The sequence below is a fragment of the Podarcis bocagei genome, assembly GCF_964188305.1.
Source record: "Podarcis bocagei genome assembly, chromosome: 6".
In the NCBI taxonomy this organism is placed as follows: domain Eukaryota; kingdom Metazoa; phylum Chordata; class Lepidosauria; order Squamata; family Lacertidae; genus Podarcis; species Podarcis bocagei.
The window spans coordinates 69355558-69374392 of record NC_138130.1 but is presented as its reverse complement, the minus strand read 5'-3'; the positions used below and the strand labels follow the sequence as shown (position 1 = coordinate 69374392).

At 40.9% G+C, this 18835-nt stretch overlaps 1 protein-coding gene across 1 annotated transcript; it reads left to right on the top strand.

Annotated features, from left to right (window-relative positions):
* Nucleotides 1-5157: 5157 nt before the first annotated feature.
* On the top strand, nt 5158-11758 carry LOC308589672 (uncharacterized protein C3orf38 homolog). Its single transcript, XM_081199066.1, has 3 exons — nt 5158-5376; nt 9759-9979; nt 11088-11758. Exons 1-3 carry the CDS (start codon nt 5238-5240, stop codon nt 11679-11681), a joined length of 954 nt encoding a protein of 317 aa, XP_081055192.1. The 5' UTR covers nt 5158-5237; the 3' UTR covers nt 11682-11758.
* Nucleotides 11759-18835: the final 7077 nt, after the last annotated feature.

Below are 18835 nucleotides of genomic sequence, written 5' to 3'. Positions count from 1 at the left end.
GTTAAGACAATACTAAAACCCTAACAAGTGGACCCTCTTGGCAAAGCCCCAGCTGGGAGAGCCTTCTGGAACAAAAATGGCTTCAGCCATTTCTGGTAAGTGCAGATAGCGGCCACCTGTCATATCTCAACAGGAATGCTATTTCACAGAACAGGCAGCCACATTAAGAGCTCTGCTCTGAGTTAATGTGGAGCAGGCTTCTGAAATCCTTGAACTTGGAGGAGGAACTCTGATCTACTGGTTGTAGGTAAAATAAGGCAGTTTCTTAAGTAACCTGGTCCTGAGCTGTATAGGGACTTGTATGTCAATACCAACACCTTGAACTTGGCAGCAATTGCCTACTTTTCCTTCTGCCAGTGGGAACAATGGATCAGAAGTCTTTGAAGGAACCGTTTTGCAGAAGGCCTAGTTTGTATTCTGCCCACCGTCAAAGCTGCTCTAGACTATACTAAAATAGCAAAATTCAATCCCAATATAATCCAGATTATAATAGCAGATTTCTGTTATGTATAAATTACAAAATATTACTTTGCATGGAAATAACTCTTATAGCACATTACACAAATGCCATACCTGGGTTCTCTGCTTTTTACCACTTGAGATCCAATATAACAATTTTTTTTTTTTTCTGTGTACCCTGGCACCCGTAAGTGTTTAGTAGTTTACATTAAATGGGAGTCATTAACAAATTTTGGAATTTAACTGATTTAGCTGGAATCTGCTTGATACCATTACTAGATTAGTAAATATTTTTTCCTATCATTGGAATATTAAAAGTGGAAATTCTCATAAATGGCATTTAATTCAGTGGATTTCTGTCAAAATGAAGATAATGACCAAGGAACGTAGCAAGAGTCCACAAGAGGTTGTTTTTCAACAGCTGGTAATTCAGAAGCATGTTGCCTTTGATTCTGGACGTGGTATATAGCCATCATGACTAGTGGCCATAACACTTTCAGTTTTCAATAGTATTCATATTCAGGTAGTCCTGGACTTGTGTGTATTGGCTTTTTTATTTATTTCTAGTTACATTGCTATATTTGAATGGAAGAGTATTAGTGCTGTTCAAAAACCTGCTTCAGTGGCATCACACTGAGTATCTTAAAAAAAATTAAATTATTATGCACTATATAATCAAGTTGCTTTAAAAGACAACTGGGTTTTGCAGTGCTTTCCCTCTCCAGTTTATGTGGATATTGTAGCTGTGATACTTTATCTGCTCTGCTGTTTTGTTTTTTGGATATGGACAACAATCTTGGACACCTCTTTAGTTTGAAATTGTGTTTATTTTCTGTATATCACCATATATTGGGTATTCAAAATTTGGCTTCCTCAGGAATGATTTCCTTTTTGAAGTTGATGAATTATTTTCTAAAGTGTAGAAAATCAGTCAAAATAGCTGTAGGAAACATTTTGTAAAAAAGAAAAACTACCCTTCTCTTAAATGTTTACTTTTCAGTTTACTTTGCCTGTTGTATCAAACCATTTTTTAAAGAAAATTTTAAAATGAATATACCAGTACTTTTCAGTTATTATCTGATCTCTTTGCTATGCCACCACACAAATGCTTTGGATATGTTTTAGTACTGTACTAGGACAGCATGCCATTGTATTGCAAAAAGGATGGGTCTGCTGGCAGGTATCTGAATATTTGGGATTTCAGGCACCTTAAAACAGGAATCGGAGGCAGGTGGTGCTGTGGGTAAAAGCATCAGCGCCTAGGGCTTGCCGATCGAAAGGTCGGCGGTTCGAATCCCCGCGGCGGGGTGCGCTCCCGTTGTTCGGTCCCAGCGCCTGCCAACCTAGCAGTTCGAAAGCACCCCCGGGTGCAAGTAGATAAATAGGGACCGCTTACTAGCGGGAAGGTAAACGGCGTTCCGTGTGCGGCTCTGGCTCGCCAGAGCAGCGATGTCACGCTGGCCACGTGACCCGGAAGTGTCTCCGGACAGTGCTGGCCCCCGGCCTCTTGAGTGAGATGGGTGCACAACCCTAGAGTCTGTCAAGACTGGCCCGTACAGGCAGGGGTACCTTTACCTTTACCTTTTAAAACAGGAATGCTTAAAAATCAAGATTGCAAACCCAATCTGTGTGGCTTTTAAAGAATAAGTTTACCGTAAACAGTGGCCAGAATCTAGCAAACCCACTAACTGCAAAATGTTGAGAGAGCAAGAGAGCTCAGGATAACTTTCTGATTAAGGGCTCAGGTTACAAAACCCAATCTTAGGTTTTGGCTGTTTGTAGGCTGCTACTGTTAAACTTAATACAGGGAATGGGAAACTTCAACCAACCAACCAACCAACCACCTGCATGCCCCTGGTGTAACTTCTTGATTGTTCTGGGAAATAATTGGGATCCCTTTTCTTGTTAATATAGAAGCAGCTTTAGATGTACAAAGACTGAAGCTGCCGGGACCATAGGGGGAGGATCCCCCCCCCCCGTGATCCTGTTCAGTCTTCCTTGTTTCAGATTTTTGGCCCAAGGTTTGTTGGATAGTGGAGATTTGCTAATTCAGATAACACAGTGATGTAGTTATTGAGATGCAAATACCTAGGGGCAAATATTTGAACTTCGTGTGCTTAAAGCTGTTATATATGGGTAGTCTACATTCTAAGTAACTGAAATAAGAAAAACCATTGAACAATTATTAATGGATGGTGTTCCATCTGTCTGTCTGTCCGCAGGACTGTATTTCTCCAGCTGTTTATGCCCCCCACCTCCAAAAGGGACAGCACAATAGATAGTTGTTGTGAAGGGTTTACCCAGAGAAATGTGCTGTGACAGGTGTTAGTCCCTTTCCAACTCTTCCTTACCCTAATGTCAAGAGAAAAAGAATGCCCACAGCCATGGAAGTGTTACTGAACTCATGACTATCTTCTTGTCTTAAGATTTAAAGGCTAGAAAACAACACAGTGCCGTGTGTTCTATGTTTCACCAGCTGGTGGCAATATTGGCAATCTCCGCTTGCCCCAATTAGGGTGACAAATACAGATTTCATGGCTGACCATGTTTTCTAATTGAATGCCCAGTATTTAACTATGCTATCATATGGGGAAACTCTATTATTTTCAAGCATTTCTGTTTATTCTGACCCTCAGTTACATATCTGATTATCAGTTGTTCTTTATTTTTTAGAATAACCCTTAGTGCCTAAAAGGGTCCTAAACTACCCAACTGTTGGGTGTGTTTTCCAGATCAGTTTCTTTAGGATTTGAAAGACACTTAAAAAGGATGTTCACAGGTTTGTTACTATATAAATTTGGTTCATTTTAAAGGATATGTAAAAATCTAATTGTATTATTTTCTGGGTAACCTTCCTCTACAACCAGTTTTCTAGAAAAAGTTGAAAATAGGATATCTGTGGGAAAGGTCACTGGTACTTTGGTTATTTAGCCATATTCGTTAAACATCTATAAATTGTATAGTTCGGATCATGTATAACAAGAAGGTTCGGCGATACTCTTTGTTTAACACCAAGGGGTAAGATGAAACACTTAAAAGGGGTGTTTTTTTATTTATTTTGTACTGTATAACACTTTGATTAAATGCAGTGTGTGCATTTTGAGACTCTTACTTTGTAAAAGCTATTACAGATTCACCAAGAAAGGAAATTTGTGCTTCCTTCTTGAATGTTAAATTATTTTATTTTGCATTTTATATGAATACAAATTAAAACTGAGCCATCAAACTGCAATAAATCAACAGTAGTGTTTCCATTTTAAACTTTTTGTATTGTAAATAGAAATGTTCAATAAAATATTGTCTGTTATTAAAGATGATTTTTATGGTGTCTGGGATTCTACCTAGGAAATATTTGACAAGTAGATACATCATTGCTTTACAACTTCTAGACTACACAACATTGCATTTTGTATAGCAGCCATACAAAGCAAATGATCAAGGCCATCAAGCAAATGATATTGCTAAAGTAAATATGGTCTAATATGCCAAGTAGCAATGGAACACAGTGACGAGGTTGAAACATTGCAGAGTTAAGCTGGCTTTTCTTAGTTGATCAGGGTTTGGCCAGGTTTGAAAACTCCTTTGGCAATAGACTCAAAAGCATGGGGAAATATTAAAGTGACAGGGCATGCAAATAGTTAACCTTTTTATATTCTACAATTCCTATTTAAATATTTACCCACAGAGCCACCCATGTTTGTGATGGCTGCTTTTCTGCCACTACCAACATCTTTGCAGATGAGCTAAGGTTTCTGACTCCCAAATATTTAACAACAGTAGCTAAAATGAAGACGGTTAACAGTGTGTGGACTTCAGTTCAAGTAAAGACAAGTGCCTCAGATAAATTCTATTATGATTGTTATCTGCATTTTCCACCTTGCTCTGGGTGGGAGATTTTGGGGTTCTAGTAAAGTAGATCCAGCAGTCCAAAAGCCTGTCAACCCCCGCATGGTACCATCTAGGCACAAGAGGGAGAGGTTTTCGTAGTTTTGGAGGAGCCCAACCTTTTAAGAAGTACAGGATACTCTTGGGAAAACTCCCCCCACCCCCCCAAAAAAAACCCAGTGAAGCCTCAGCAAGTTACGGGGGGGAGGGGATTAATGAATGATCCTAGAAAAAGGCATGGCTGGAACCCTAAATGCTGCCACATATTGAGTTGTTTTGGAGGATTTTATGTTTAGAGAAGTTTTTTTTACGTTTGATGTTTTTAATATTCCGTTGGGAGCCGCCTAGAGTGGTTGGGGGAAATTATTATTTATTATTATTATTATTATTATTATTATTATTATTATTATTATTATTATTATTATTATTATTACGTGTTTCGCTGGCCCCACTAGGCACTGGGCCTAGGGAGCAGCCTTTTTCCTCAGCGCCCTTTCCTTGAGTATCACAGCAGACAGGCGACAGCCACTTTCTTCCAACGGCCAAAACTTGGCTAAGAGGTATGCTTGGGGAGATCCTCCTTATTAGATGAGGTCTCATAAGACAACGGAACCAATGCAGCCCCCTCCGCGTTCCAAGCCGAACCCGTTCAGGCCGCGCTCGCGTCGCGCGAAGTGTCGAGGGGGCGGGACCGGAGGCTGTTCGCAGCACACCCGAGCGGCGGAAGCACGTTGTCCCTTGAGCCTGTCGGTTGCCAAGGTTTCCTGTGGCGGGGGGGAGGGGGAGAAGAGGGGGGCACTGGCGGCTTCGGGGGGGGGGGGAGGCCTCTGCCTGCGCTCCTCACCTCGCGCTACCAAGAGGCGACGCCGCCGCCGCCGGCCGCCACCACCACCATGGCTTCGGCCTGGGCGGGGTTGACTGAGCGCGAGCGGGACGGCTGCCGGGAGCTCCTGGATCTTCTTCACACGGACGACCTGCTGTCGCTGACGGACACGGTGACTAACCGCCTCGTGCAGCCGGAAGACCGCCGAGGTATTTGGTGGTGGGGGGGGTGAGGGGAAGTACGCGGAAGGGGCCTTCGGAATTAAGGAGTGAGGGTGGGAGTAGAAGTGGAGCCTTGTGGGTCTCACTCCGGAGCGGACTCTCGTCTTTTAGCTTAGCAAATGCAGAGACTCTGGCCAGAGATGGGCGAAAGCGGGGCGGAGACCCTGTCAGGGGAAAAGGCGGGGTTTAAGTAAACAAACAAGAACAATAATCGCTTTTTCGAACATAAGCGCCTATAGAGAGCCTCGAAGGGAAATGTTCGAACCGAATGGAAAAATAATAATACTGCATAATTTTGGTATTTCTAAGAGACGGGGGCGGGGGGAGGATGAGGACAACAATGACAGATGGGGTTAGTATTATGGAGTTTGTTTTTAAGCTACTTCATTTCTCTCCACACACACATCCTCCTGTCAGTGTTTTTTTAAAAAAAACACACCGCCAGCGATTTGAAAACAAGTGCAGATATTTGTATGCTGTTTTGCCGCAGTAGGTCTTCGGGTTGTAGGAACAAAACTGATATTCTGCTCCAAGTGTGACTTGACTCTTTGGCTCATAGAACTGCAGAGAAAACAGCAGGCAGAGTTCACTTAGCAAGTCTTTGGACTTCAGGAGCTGTGTTGTCATTGTGCACTGTTTTAAGGGGGCACAGTTGCAAAAGAATGTATTTGGAAGGGGGGGTCCTTAAACTTCATTAACATATTCTTTTTTAATCCTTAACAAATCCATCTGAAGATTCTAGCTGCTAGGAACAGCCCTGTCTGCTCTCTTGGCCCAGAGTTTGTCACCCGTCCGGCTTCCAGATCTGATTGAAGAGGTTTATATTTGTAAGCCATTCCAGGAGCCTTTTTCACTAACATTTAGTGGGTGTTAGAAATAAATTTGTTTGACCAGAAAATATGTCCAGACAAAAATGCATGCTGTCATGTTAGCTATAATTTTTTGCTTTATTTTGTAAAATAGGGATTTTTATGATCTTCTGACAGCGTATGTTTGTTAAAGACTACTTGCCAATTAAATATGATACTGGCATATTAAATTCATGTGTCTTTGATGAGACCAAAATAAAGAAGTACTTTATATTGCTAATATACCTTTAAAAATAGCTTGCAGTTTGGGTCTTTTACTATTATTTTAACGGTGTCCAGATATAAGGGAGCCATTATGAGAAAATCGCTTTGTGTTGTTTCCTATTGTTACTTGGCTGATGATTTCATACAGCTGCGTGAGTAGTAGTGTCATATGATAAAAGGTAATGCTTATTTGTAGGTAGATAGAAGTTGAAGTATGTGGTTACTGTGTGGAGTTAGTAGTGTTCATGGCTTCATGCAGCCCCACAGGTGGGACACTGAAAAAAAGTAGGGGAGCTTCTAAAGTTTTCGAAGTCTGTTCTTGCCATTGAGAAGGAGGCATTAGTGACTCAGTGCCGGGGTCAAGAGGCAGCTTCCATTCTGCTTGGCTCTCTTCTGACCGCCAGGACAGTGGCAGCTCTTCCTCTCCAATCCTCAAGTGGTATTGAACACTAGTCCTACTCGCAGTAGATCCATTGAAGTTATTGGACATTAATTTCAGTGGGTCAACCCTGAGTAAGAATTGGTAGGATACAACCCGTTGTTTGCAACTAAAAGAAAGTGTGTTCAACTGATCTGCCCTTGCCTCTCCCGTCCCTGTCTGAATTTAGTTTGTATGTATGTGGATTCTTGGTGTAGGGGCTTCTTTGTGTTGCTGCCTATTGTTACATAACCAATATTTTCATACAGCTGCACATCTACCACATAACACAAATGCCCCAACTAATACCATACCATGTGCATGTGCAGTCACAGAACTATAAAAAGGAATTGCAGCTGTGTGTGCATTCATAATTTAAAATACAGTGATCTAGTGATGATTTTTTTACCTGGTGAAGAAATGGTTCTAAGACTCTTACCAGGGAGCATTTAAAACCTCTGTAATTCTTAGTGTTGTATCCAGTGGACTTCTGCTTATGTAACAGAACTTAATTTTTTAAAGCTTCCTGAATGTTCTTTCAAATTGCTCTGGCGGGTTAGGCCCTCTGAAGACCAATTTTGAGGGCAGTTGCAGGACTATGGTAGGGAAGCAGAAGAAAGTGAAGTCCCATTGTGTGAACAGAAGCTAGCTTCCACAACACTGGATTCTTTGCTTACTCAGCAGTGATCAAATACATGTGATTGCAGCAATAATTTATAATAAAGAACTGAACCTACAGAAAGATTATACCAATGAATGTGTTCATTTAAGTTTAGCACTTTGTTCTGCCTATAAACTAGAATGCTTGTAGAACACTAGAATCCTATGTTGTGTTTTAATTGTGGGATGTGTTATGTTTCTGGGGAAAAAGAAATCCTACACGAACTTGTCAGTATTCTACTATACTGAGCATTTGGCTAGATTGTCCAACTTTCATCTCTTCCCATCTTCCATCAGCGCCTAGGGGAAGGGCTACTCTGCTTTGGAACACAGTGAAGTAAAGTTATAGCTCCAAGTGGGAGGTGGGAATTAAAATAAGAACATTTATGTGCTTATCTGAGAAGGTATTTGGGGAGTACATAGCTGGCTTTTTAGTACTTAAAATATAGCCTTTGGAAGGTGCTCTGATTCAATTTAAAAATTAAGAAGCCAAACTAAATAAAGTTATAAGACTTTAAATAAATTAAATATTTGAAGTGTAAATGGTAGAAGTTTGCTGTGAGCACAAGTTGCACCTTATATTTGTAGCATTTGGAAGCAACTCAAAACTGTTTTGGATCCACTCATTTCCTTCTCTAGTTTTTTGGTGACCCAATGACTTTGGGAGAAGGAGAGCTTTCCTGCTAGGTGATTTATTTTATCTTTGTTATACTGGCAAAGGCATTTTTTCTCACCCCTCCACCACCTCCTTCCTAGAAGTACACTCTGAAATAAGAGAGAACACTATGATTTTTTATTGTTAGGAAAAAGAATGGTTGGGAAATAAGTCTAACTCCATCGCTTATGCCCTGCTTTCACATCCAGAATGATGACCTAAGTAAAGAAAACCATTCCTCTCTCAAATCACTGTGATTGGAGTACACCAGGGGTGTCCAAACTTTTTTCAAAGTGGGCGGGATTTGATGAAGTGAACATGCATGAGGGCCAACCAAAGCTTTTTTTACAACTTTACCCTACAATAGTTGAACTTTGTTTAGGATTGAAATTGATGAGTTTTTAAAAAAAGATTTTACCCCAGAACATATACTGCCATGGGGGCTGGATTAAATCGACCGGCGGGCTGGATTAGGCCCCCGAAATGGACTTTGGACATGCCTGGAGCACACTGAGAAAATTATCTACTGTGATTAAATGCTAGTCCTGTCAGTCAAAATGAAATATTATTCCACCTCCCCTCTCCTTTGCGCATACACACCCTTTTAAATTCTGGGCATTTCCCCACTCAGTTTGGATTTGTATCTCAAAAGAAAAGTGAGGGATGTGTGTTTAATTTTATGGAAAAACACAGGCAACAGACTTACAAGTTTGGTGATTCCCTGTTTGCCCTTGATACACTTTGTTAAGCAGGCAGTCCAAGTTGGAAACATCAAAGTCTTCCTGAATCACCCCAATATGCATCATTATTTGAGGTATACAGAGAGCTGATGCATATTCCTAGTAAATATGGGGGGAAACAACTTGTTGCATATATTGATCCTTGTAGTTGAACATCTTTAGGCAGACTTAATTACGATAAGGATTATTCTGTTTTGATTGGTGAATAATTCTTGATTGAAACATGCATTTCCAATGGATCTCTTATTGGCTGTCAATGGCAAGCTGAAGGGTTGTTGCTATGTAGCAGAGCAGCTGCTTTGCATGCAGATGATCCCAGGTTCAGGCCCCAGCGTCTCCAGGTGGGATAGGGAAAGACCCAGTCTGAAACCCTGGAGAGCTGCTGCTAGTCAGTGTAAATAATGCTGAGCAAGATGGAGGAATGATCTGACCCAATATAAGGCAACTAGCTTCCTATGGCACATGGAACTTGTTTTCTTGCCAACCAACATGTGACTTAATTACATTGGACCATGAACCTGTGTGGAAAAATATGTTCTGAATAGCAGTTGCCAATGAAGACAGGCTCAACAATATTTAGGCCTCTGTCTTCAGCAAGAACCTTGCTGCCTTTTACCCATCAGAGTAAAGTTTCTTTGGCTTGGGAGAAGGGTATGAGGGAAGGAACACCAGTGGCAAAATTTGGTGTTTTTGAGAGACATAATAGCTCAAAAGGACCTTTTAACGGTTCTCAAGTGATTAAGACCAACACTCAAGTTCCAGCTTTCTTTTGCAGAATGATAATTGGATTCAAGGAACACCCCTGTTTCTGATTTTATTTTCAGAAGCCATAAATGCCATCGTATTGTACAGTCAAAGTGCTGAAGAGCTGCTGAAGAGAAAGAAGGTATTTCGAGAGGTAATCTTCAAGTATTTGGCAGCAAAAGGAGTCGTAGTGCCGCCTTCTTCTGAAAAGCACCAACTTGTTGATCGTGCAAAGGAGTACTGGTGTGAACAGCTAAAAGATAATGGCTCAGAAGAAATCTATACTAAGCCTGATGTACAGGTGAGGTTTATTGTACATGTTTTATAAATTCAAAGCATTCTTTTTGGAAATTAGTTGCTTGTTCACGCTTTAATAAGTTGTTCACATTTGTCTTCTATGGAGGAGCAGGGGGCATATTCTTTCTGTTAGAAGTGTGTCATGTGACAGCGTTTTTGTGCAACATAAGCATCGGACCTTCCTGTCTGTTCCTCACATGCTTTGAAGATAGTAGAATAACAGGTGTCTAAATGAGAGAGGGTTCTGTGAGTGATTCCTACAGAAAGCAGGCCGATTTTGGAAGCCATATTCAGCACAACTGTTCTTTAGAGCAGAGATGGGGAACCTCTGACCATCTAGAGGTTTGAGTCAAACCCCTTTCAATCTCTGCAAGCTCCTACACATTTTTGAGGTGAGGCAACCAGAACCATAAACAGTATTCCAAATGCACTCATGCCATAGATTTGCATCATTGCATTATTATATCAGCAGTTTTATTTTCAGTTCCTTCCTAATGATCCTTAGCATGGAATTTGATAAGATTTCTTTCTCACAGCTGCCGCACACTGGGTCAGCATCTTCATTGAACTACCCAGAACTACTCCCAGGTTTTGTTCCAGGTTCAGGCCCCATGAGTGTATATGTGAAATTAAGATGCATCCGTTTTCACTTGTTTATATTGGTTTGCATTTGCCATTTTCCTGCTCATTCACTCAGTTTGGAGAGTACTATGTGTACATCTGATTTCCCCCTACTTCTTTTGCTGCCTTGAACATGGGGGAGGAGAGGAAGTAGAAGTCCTATTGTGTGAAATCCACTTCAGCATTTCATAGAACCCATGACTAATGAATGGTTCCTGTTTCCACAAAAGAGAAATCTACAGAGGTTTTTTCTGCCTAATAAAGTGGATCCAAGTAAGCTGTCTATTCCACACATCTTTAGACAGCCCCTTCATTTGGTATGCATAGTTCTGAACATTTTCAAAGCAGAAATTATGGCTGCATTAATTGTTGCATTCCATGTTAGTTGTAGTCGTAGGGTCCATTTCAGCTTTTCTGAACAGTACCACATGGAAAGGAATCAGTACATTTTGTTACTGCTTAAAAGTAAAAGTCCCTACTTTGTTTTTCAGAAACCAGAAGAGGGAGGGAAGGAAGGAGGAGACAAGCAAGATCACAGCAAAGACTGCCACAGCCTGGGAGAGGAGTTTTGCCAGTGGTTCTTTGGAATTTTGAACTCTCAGAACCCGTTGGTTGGAGAACCACATGATGAATGGGGACCACAACATTTTTGGGATGATGTAATCCTAAAGTTTTGCTATAACACTTCAGAACAAAACATGGAAGAGTACTTGGGTGCAGAATTGGTTAGCCTTCGTTTACTGTCATTGGTGAAAGAAGAATACCTCTTCCTGAACCCGAACTTGGACGCTGGTGGGCTGAAGTGGACAGTTTCACGACATGGGTTAGTTGTGGTGGCAGTAGCAGGCACAGTTCATAGAAATACTTCTTGCTTGGGCATCTTTGAACAAATCTTTGGACTCATCCGATGCCCCTTTAGGGAGAATACGTGGAAAATCAAGTTTGTGAACCTAAAGATTGTTGGTCAGAATGCCCTGGAACCTGGGACCCACTTAGAAAGACCTTGCATAAAATATGAGCAGGAAGAACTCCAGGAATTCTATGTTTCCAATGATCTTTCCTTGGTTGAGTCTCAAAAGTCCTGAGCATTCTGTGTGCAGAATGAAGGAGAACAGTTTGTGGGCCCAGAAAATACAACACATGAGCATACTTGAGCATTCAAGTAAGTTGTTTGCTTCTATTTCTTGAGTTAGACTTTCTGGTTGGATGACAAGCCAAAGTACCGCCTAAACAACTAGTGCTAATTGGGTTGACACCTAGTGCTGGTTGGGCTGACTCAGGTTTCCTAAAGTTACAGTCTGGAACCCTGAAGAGAAAGGAGGAATGGTGAGCAGATGCTTACCTTCTCTCCCTTCTGCTACTGTTCTCTCTCCTGCCCTTGCTTTCCCCCACTGTGAGACACGGGGAAGCAAGCAGAAAGAAGCAAGCACAAATGAGAAGGATGCAAAACGGGGAAAGACGCATCATCATCATCTTGTCTGCCTGTGGCTTCGTCACCTTCTCCTTGGGGTAGCAGTGGGGGGGGAAGGGATATGTGTGGCTCAAGACCACCATATTGCCAAAGATTACTTAACAGTCACTGGATCTGTGAAGGTGTCTTCTCTTAGAGTAGTTCTTTCACATTAAAGAAGCCCTAACAATGATGGAGCCAACATTAATGTGCTACTGTTAGTTGGAAAATTACATTTCTCTTGGGTTCTTTTTGTAATTTGCACTTGTCACTTAATATTTTTTGTGTAAAAGAAACAATGTTAGAATTAAAGCTGCTGTTGTTCTCAATGCAAGTACTATTTACTAGGTATATAAAAAAAGGTTAATTAAAGAAATGTTTATAAGAATTTTACGAATCTCAGGGTTGTATAGTGCAATGTATTTAATTTTTTAATTTGCAGACATTTATGACTTGATTAAGCTAGACACGATTTAGGAGCTGTATAGTACAACTATACTTAGTCTTACATCTAAAATTATAGCTACAGTGTTTAAGAAATTTCCATTGATAAGCCTTAAAAACAGACTAATTTCACTTTTCTATAATTGTGAAATATTTTAAATCTATCCCACTACACAGTTCATTGTGTCTGATTCTTTGTATGGCATTATAGATACTAAGGATGAGCAGCTATAAAATTCAGAAAATGTGGTTCTGATTTGGGTCAATTATATCAAACTACTTTTTCTCTCGTTATTTATTTATTTATTTATTTTAATCCAGTACAGGCTCCAGTTCTGAAACTTAACTGGAGGATAGCCAACATTAGCCATATGTAGAACAGACCCATTTAAATCAGTGGACTTAAGTGGTTCTGCTCTGAGTATGTCTGAGATTAGTTGAAATTTTTACGGAAAATTATTGGGGGTTACAATTCTGAGTTTCAAGTTTGCAATGCACCTTTAATACTTGTATTCTTGTTAAAATGTACTATTTTTATATAAAAACGAGTGAATGGCAGCATTTGAAAATCCTAACGTTCTTGAAATCTTCAAGACTATTTTTGAAATTACACATCAAAGACTTTTTTGTATTACTTTGCCTTTGGCAAAAAGGTGGAGGAGCTCCTTTCCAAGCAAAACAAACAACCAAAAAACCTGACAGCTATCCTGGAAACAGAATGCCACCTGTATGTACAACTATAAAAAACAAAAACAAAATGCTTGCTAAAAAGGACAGACGTTTCATTTTGTGAAAATGTTTTGTAAGGTCATTCAATATGCAGTCTTATCTTGATATCAGTACAATGCAGTCAGCTTCCATTAATGTTTTACTGTAGGCGTGGGGAACTTTTGTCCCTCCAGATTCTGCTGAAGTGCTACTCCAGTCAGCCCTAGCCAGAATGCCCATTGGCCAAGGATGTTGGGAGCTATAATTCAGCAACACCTGAAGAACCAAAGGTTGCCCACACCTGTTCTATGGGCTGTTGTTTCTTCTTTGCCTTTAACAACAGGTCGTGTTAGCAGGTAGTCACATTGGCCGCCATGTTTTCCAGTCATCCTTGCTGCTACTGATCCAGGTTTAAGTTTATTGTATTGATTTACAAAGCCCAGAATAACTTGGGTCCAGGATATATCTCAGGGATTGCCTTAACCCTTTATAATCCAGCTTGATCACTAAGATCATCTGCACGAGCATCTTTGGTCATTTCCTGAGTTGGTGAGGCTCATTTGATATCAACAAGAAACCAAGCCTTCAGGGCCATCGGCCCAGGCCTATGCAACATCCTGCCAATAGAGATTCAGCTGGGCATATTCTGTGCCAACTTTTAAACACATGCTGAAAACTTTTGGGACAGACCTATGCAAACAATTAAGAGTGCATTCACCACAATCGTCTATTGATGTTTATTTTTAATTTATTTTTGCTTTTGTTTTTAACTTGTAAAGTGATAAGCTTTACATTTGTATACTGTTAAAAACTGCTGTAATATATTTTTAATGATACAGCAGTATATAAATATTTGTATAAATAAACAATAAATAAAGTGAAAACAAAGAACCACACGGCTATAATCGCCAATATACCTACAAGCTTTTCTCAGCTGACACTAGAAATTTCTGCAGAATTTTGAAATTCCTGTTTTGCCAGCAAGGCACATAAGACACCCTCCAGTTGGTGCAAAGAGTTGCAAACCAGCCGGTATAGAGTGAAATCCAGTGCATAATTCACCTACAGAACAGAAAGCAAAATCCTTGTGAGAGGTGAGGGCCGATTGTATATAACTTTGCTGTACTGCATGCTCAAGACATCATGAGTTTAGTGCCATCTGGAAGTGTGTGTGTGTGTGTTGGATTTGAACATCTCTCCTTTTTGTTATTTAAAGAGATTTCTTTTTTCATTGACACGGGGGTGGGCAACCATTGTACCATGGTTAATATTTGGTAGAGGTGGCCAGGGCCAGATAAAAATGGCTAGAGGTTGGATCTAGCCCATGGGCTATATGCTGGGGATTGCTGGATTAAGCAGAATTTCACCACTGCACACTTCCTTGATGCCTCATCAGTAACGCAAAGGCTGGATATTTCCTTTGGCTGAATTACCTCTATCAGATAGAGCAGTTGGAGACGATCAACCTGCCATTGATAAAGATCTGAACCCGTCCTTGCTTTTTTCAAGATCTGCCCCTCTCTCAAGCTGGTCAATAATGTCAAGCTGTGATTTATTTTTTTAAGGGAGAAAATAAAACCTGTATTGTTGCTGGGGTCATGCAGGAAAATGTTATCCATGACAGCTGTCAGGAAGAGAGAGAGAGAGTTGGCTGGCTGGCAACAGAATTTCAACTGACTTGTTAACAAACACATTTCTGAGAGTCAGGATCCCTGTAGGCTTAGGAGCTCAGGAAGGAATATAGAGCACTGTTCTGGCAAAAGAATAGCTCTCTCTTCACCTGACTGCAAATCTTAAGAATCATGTTGAGAGTGAGATTGAAAGAGGAATTGCTTGCTTTCAGCACCTGTCTCTCTGCCTTTACATCATCTCCAAGTAAGTTATTTATTCTGCTGCTTAAAGAATGATGCAATAATCGTAACAAATCAATTTCATTAAGGTAGCAGGAAATATTTCCTGAAGAGTAATTCAATTTCGTCTACCGCCAGACTTGGAACAGGTTCACACATACACATACATCCCTTGATCATCAGATTACTTGACATTTGGCCAAATGTGTGAATTACCTCTGCTGAAAAATGTTTATCCATCACCACCATGTTAATAAGTGATTGCTCATTAAGTACATCAGAAGCAGGGAACCCAACGGGAAGATGGCTGGAATGTCAGTTGCTACCAAAGGAGTGACAGAACTTCTAAAGGTGGGTTGCACAGAAGCAGCATACATTTCTTTGTATGTGTTTCCATTGTAGAAAGTGCAGCAGGGAGAATTGGTTGGGATGGCTACATCCAAAAATGTCTTAGTCCCCCCCCCCCGAAAGTAGATAGTGAGCACCTGTAGTATCTCAACAGGAGCACTGTTTCACAGACTTGGGGCTGCTGTACTGAAAAGTCTGCTCCGAATCATTATTCTAAACATTGTGACTTGAGACACTCGTCTTAACTGATAAAAAGTAGTGTGTGCCATATATGTCAGTTTGGCTTCAAGTTATATCAAAGATCCATGAGCCCCTCCATACTGCAAACCTGATACTTTAGGGCAGTGTTTTTCAACCTTTTTTGGGCAAAGGCACACTTGTTTCATGAAAAAAATCACGAGGCACACCACCATTAGAAAATGTTAAAAAAATTAACTCTGTGCCTATATTGACTATATATAAAGTAATTCTCTTGAATAGGAATCAAATAAACACAAAGAAAGTATTTTATAATTACTTTATTATGAAATAGTAAACAGAAATATGAAAAATTATAAAATACTTTATTCAGTGCGCAACCTGGGCCTGTTTGGCTGAACACAAAGCTGATATTCTGGCTGGAATCGAAGAAAGACACACACGTAGCTCTTCGTCAACAGCTCTCAGTCTCTCTCTGTATTTAGTTTTTATAGCAATCATGCTTGAAAAGCTCATATGTAGTGGAAAATGGGAGCAATGTCAAAATAGCTTTGTTTGCCAGAAGGGGGAACTCCTTGGCAGTATCCAACCAAAAACTGTCCAAAGGTAGATCAGCAAATCTTAGCTTGAAACCACGATTTTGTCTCAGTTCAGTTAGTTCCTCCTGCTCCTGTAAAGTCATGTCCTTTCCACCAACTGATGCTGAGCTATAAGGGTCCCTAACCCAGTCAAGGCATTCAGTGGAGACTGAAGAGAAATAAAATGACAACTTCTCCGGTCCTCCTGGTGACTCGAGTCACGACGTCTTCTTCTCTCCGCTGCTGCGCACACTGTGCTCGGGCAGGAAGGAAGTCGGAAGATGATGTCCTACTGTGATAGGTCCAGGCTGGAGTCTGGACCAATCACAGCCTGGACATCAGAAAAGTGGAGGGTGTCCCCCTGAGGAGTGCCAATTGGCGCCCCTGCTGGCCGAGGGTGGGGTCAACCCCCCCCCCATACCCAGGACACAGTCCGGCACCCGCCTAGTGGGCGAAAATTTGATTATTATTTTTTTAAAATCTTTCGAATTTTTCTATTTTTCCCACGGCACACCAGGCAACATCTCGCGGCACACTAGTGTGCCGCGGAACAGTGGTTGAAAAACACTGCTTTAGAGGCAATATTTTTTCTGTTGAGGGGCCACATGCTTGTGGTAGATGGAGCCAGAGCCATGAACAAAGGGGTTATTGCAAGTTTGGTGAGGGTTTAGGCTGCATGATACCTGAGCTCCTAATTCCTGGATACAGCAAGGGCTAACATCTAATGGGGAATCCCACTGTTGAATTAACCAGGCAAGGCCCATAATGGTCCCTAAATAGTGTAAGAAAGAAAGAAGCTTTGTGCCAGAGGGCAAATGGTTGAGCCCTCTGCCTCACCTGCCTGGTAGTGTGAAGGCCAATAGCCAGAAAGTGGCTCCTGGAAAGACCAGAGCCCTTCGTTTGTTTGAAGAACAAACCCATTCCCTTCTTTTTCATTTCCCCATGGTGCTTCTCCTCAATAATATTTTAAGCAACATATTTGTCAACCACAACGGTGAAACTTACGTGTCACTTTCTTCTTTAAGTTGTTCTCTCCTTGTAGTTCATCAACATTATTTATTACTTGTCCAGGTTTGTAGTAGAGTATTCATTCTTTTAGCAATTTGCATTATTTATTGAAATGGCTTGCTCCTACGTGACATCATTTGTAGCAATTATGGGGTTTGGCATAATAGCTACGTGATGCCTCAGATGTCGCGTGGAAATGAATGATGACAAAATCCTGTCCCGGTGGTTAACACTGATGTATTGCTGTGAACTTTAAGATCTCTAATACATTTGATTTTTCCTCATGTTTTCATAATGCTTCAGCACAGAAAGCGACTTTTGGGCTTAGGTCATATTCAAGTCATAGCATAATGTCTGGCACTTATCTGACATGTGTCTCTGTAGTCCTGTAATTCCAAAGGTGAATTGCTATCAAATTTCTCCAATAGTTACTAAATTAAAATATAGAGAACAATAACGAGTCTGTAGCTGATATGAGTAGAACCATTCTGCCTCTTTAAGTCTGATCTTGTGAGCAGCATTCACTGTTCTGCCATCATTGATATGAGATTCTGATCACTGAACTGAGATCCCCTGGATAGGGGTTCCTGAATAGGAGTGGGGAAGAAATTTGATTCAGTTCACATTGAAAGGAGAAGCTGCCTAAAATCACACTGTCCAAACAATAAGAAAACTGAAACACAGCCATCCTTCAACATTCAGATTCCTCCAAATCTTTCAGTGTAGTTCTCTAGCCAAGTATTGTGTCCAAAAATGCATATACTGAGATAAGATGTGCATCATAATGCACATATTAGTGAACATGGCGTACAAATATGCTTTAGATTATGGGAAACTGCTTCGCAAAATGCAAACCTTAAGGAAGATTGCTTACAAATGTACATATTGGAAGTTCACACTGAAATGCTGATATATTTTTATGAGAATTTATTTTTAATCACAAGCTGATGTGAAAATGTAGAGAGCTAAAGATCAGAAAATGAGAACCTGAGAGAAAATGAGAACCCCAGTGACCTCTAGGGGACAAGGCCTTTTCCAGTTTCAGTTTACAGTTTAAACTGAAAACTTAATAAAAAATATTCAAATAAAAGGCCTTTTCCAAATCTAGTACAGTAGTACCTCGGGTTATAGACGTTCAGGTTACAGACTCCGCTAACCCAGAAATAGTACCTCAGGTTAAGAACTTTGCTTCAGGATGAGAACAGAAGCGGCGGCAACAGGAGGCCCCATTAGCTAAAGTGGTACCTCATGTTAAGAACAGTTTCAGGTTAAGAACGTACCTCCAGAACGAATTACGTAAATTCTTAACCTGAAGTACCACTGTAGTGTGCTGGGGATTCAGCTAGGGAATAGTTTGCATCAGGCAGTGTGTTGGTTGGCATCTGTTTGTCTCGGGAGACCATGGAAGGGTGCACCTTCAGGGCTGAAGTCAAACTATTGGAGAGTTAACAGCACCTGCTTAGGCCATGAGCTCCAGTATGGGAGAGACACGATTCAAGTTACAAGAAAGCAAATTCTGACGAAACACCAGGAAGAACTTTCTGACAGTAAGAGCTGCTTGACAGTGGAACAGTCCTCCTCAGGAGGTTGTGGACTCTCCTTTCTTGGAAGTTTTAAGCAGAGGTTGGATGGCCACCTGTCATGGATGCTTTAGT

What these genes read in the sequence shown, in the direction of transcription:
- LOC308589672 (XM_081199066.1), top strand. Translation starts at nt 5,238, where the DNA reads ATGGCTTCGGCCTGGGCGGGGTTGACTGAGCGCGAGCGGGACGGCTGC. An exon ending in GCAGCCGGAAGACCGCCGAG is followed by an intron (nt 5,377 to 9,758) that starts GTATTTGGTGGT and finishes TTTTATTTTCAG; the next exon opens with AAGCCATAAATGCCATCGTA. An exon ending in ATACTAAGCCTGATGTACAG is followed by an intron (nt 9,980 to 11,087) that starts GTGAGGTTTATT and finishes TTTGTTTTTCAG; the next exon opens with AAACCAGAAGAGGGAGGGAA.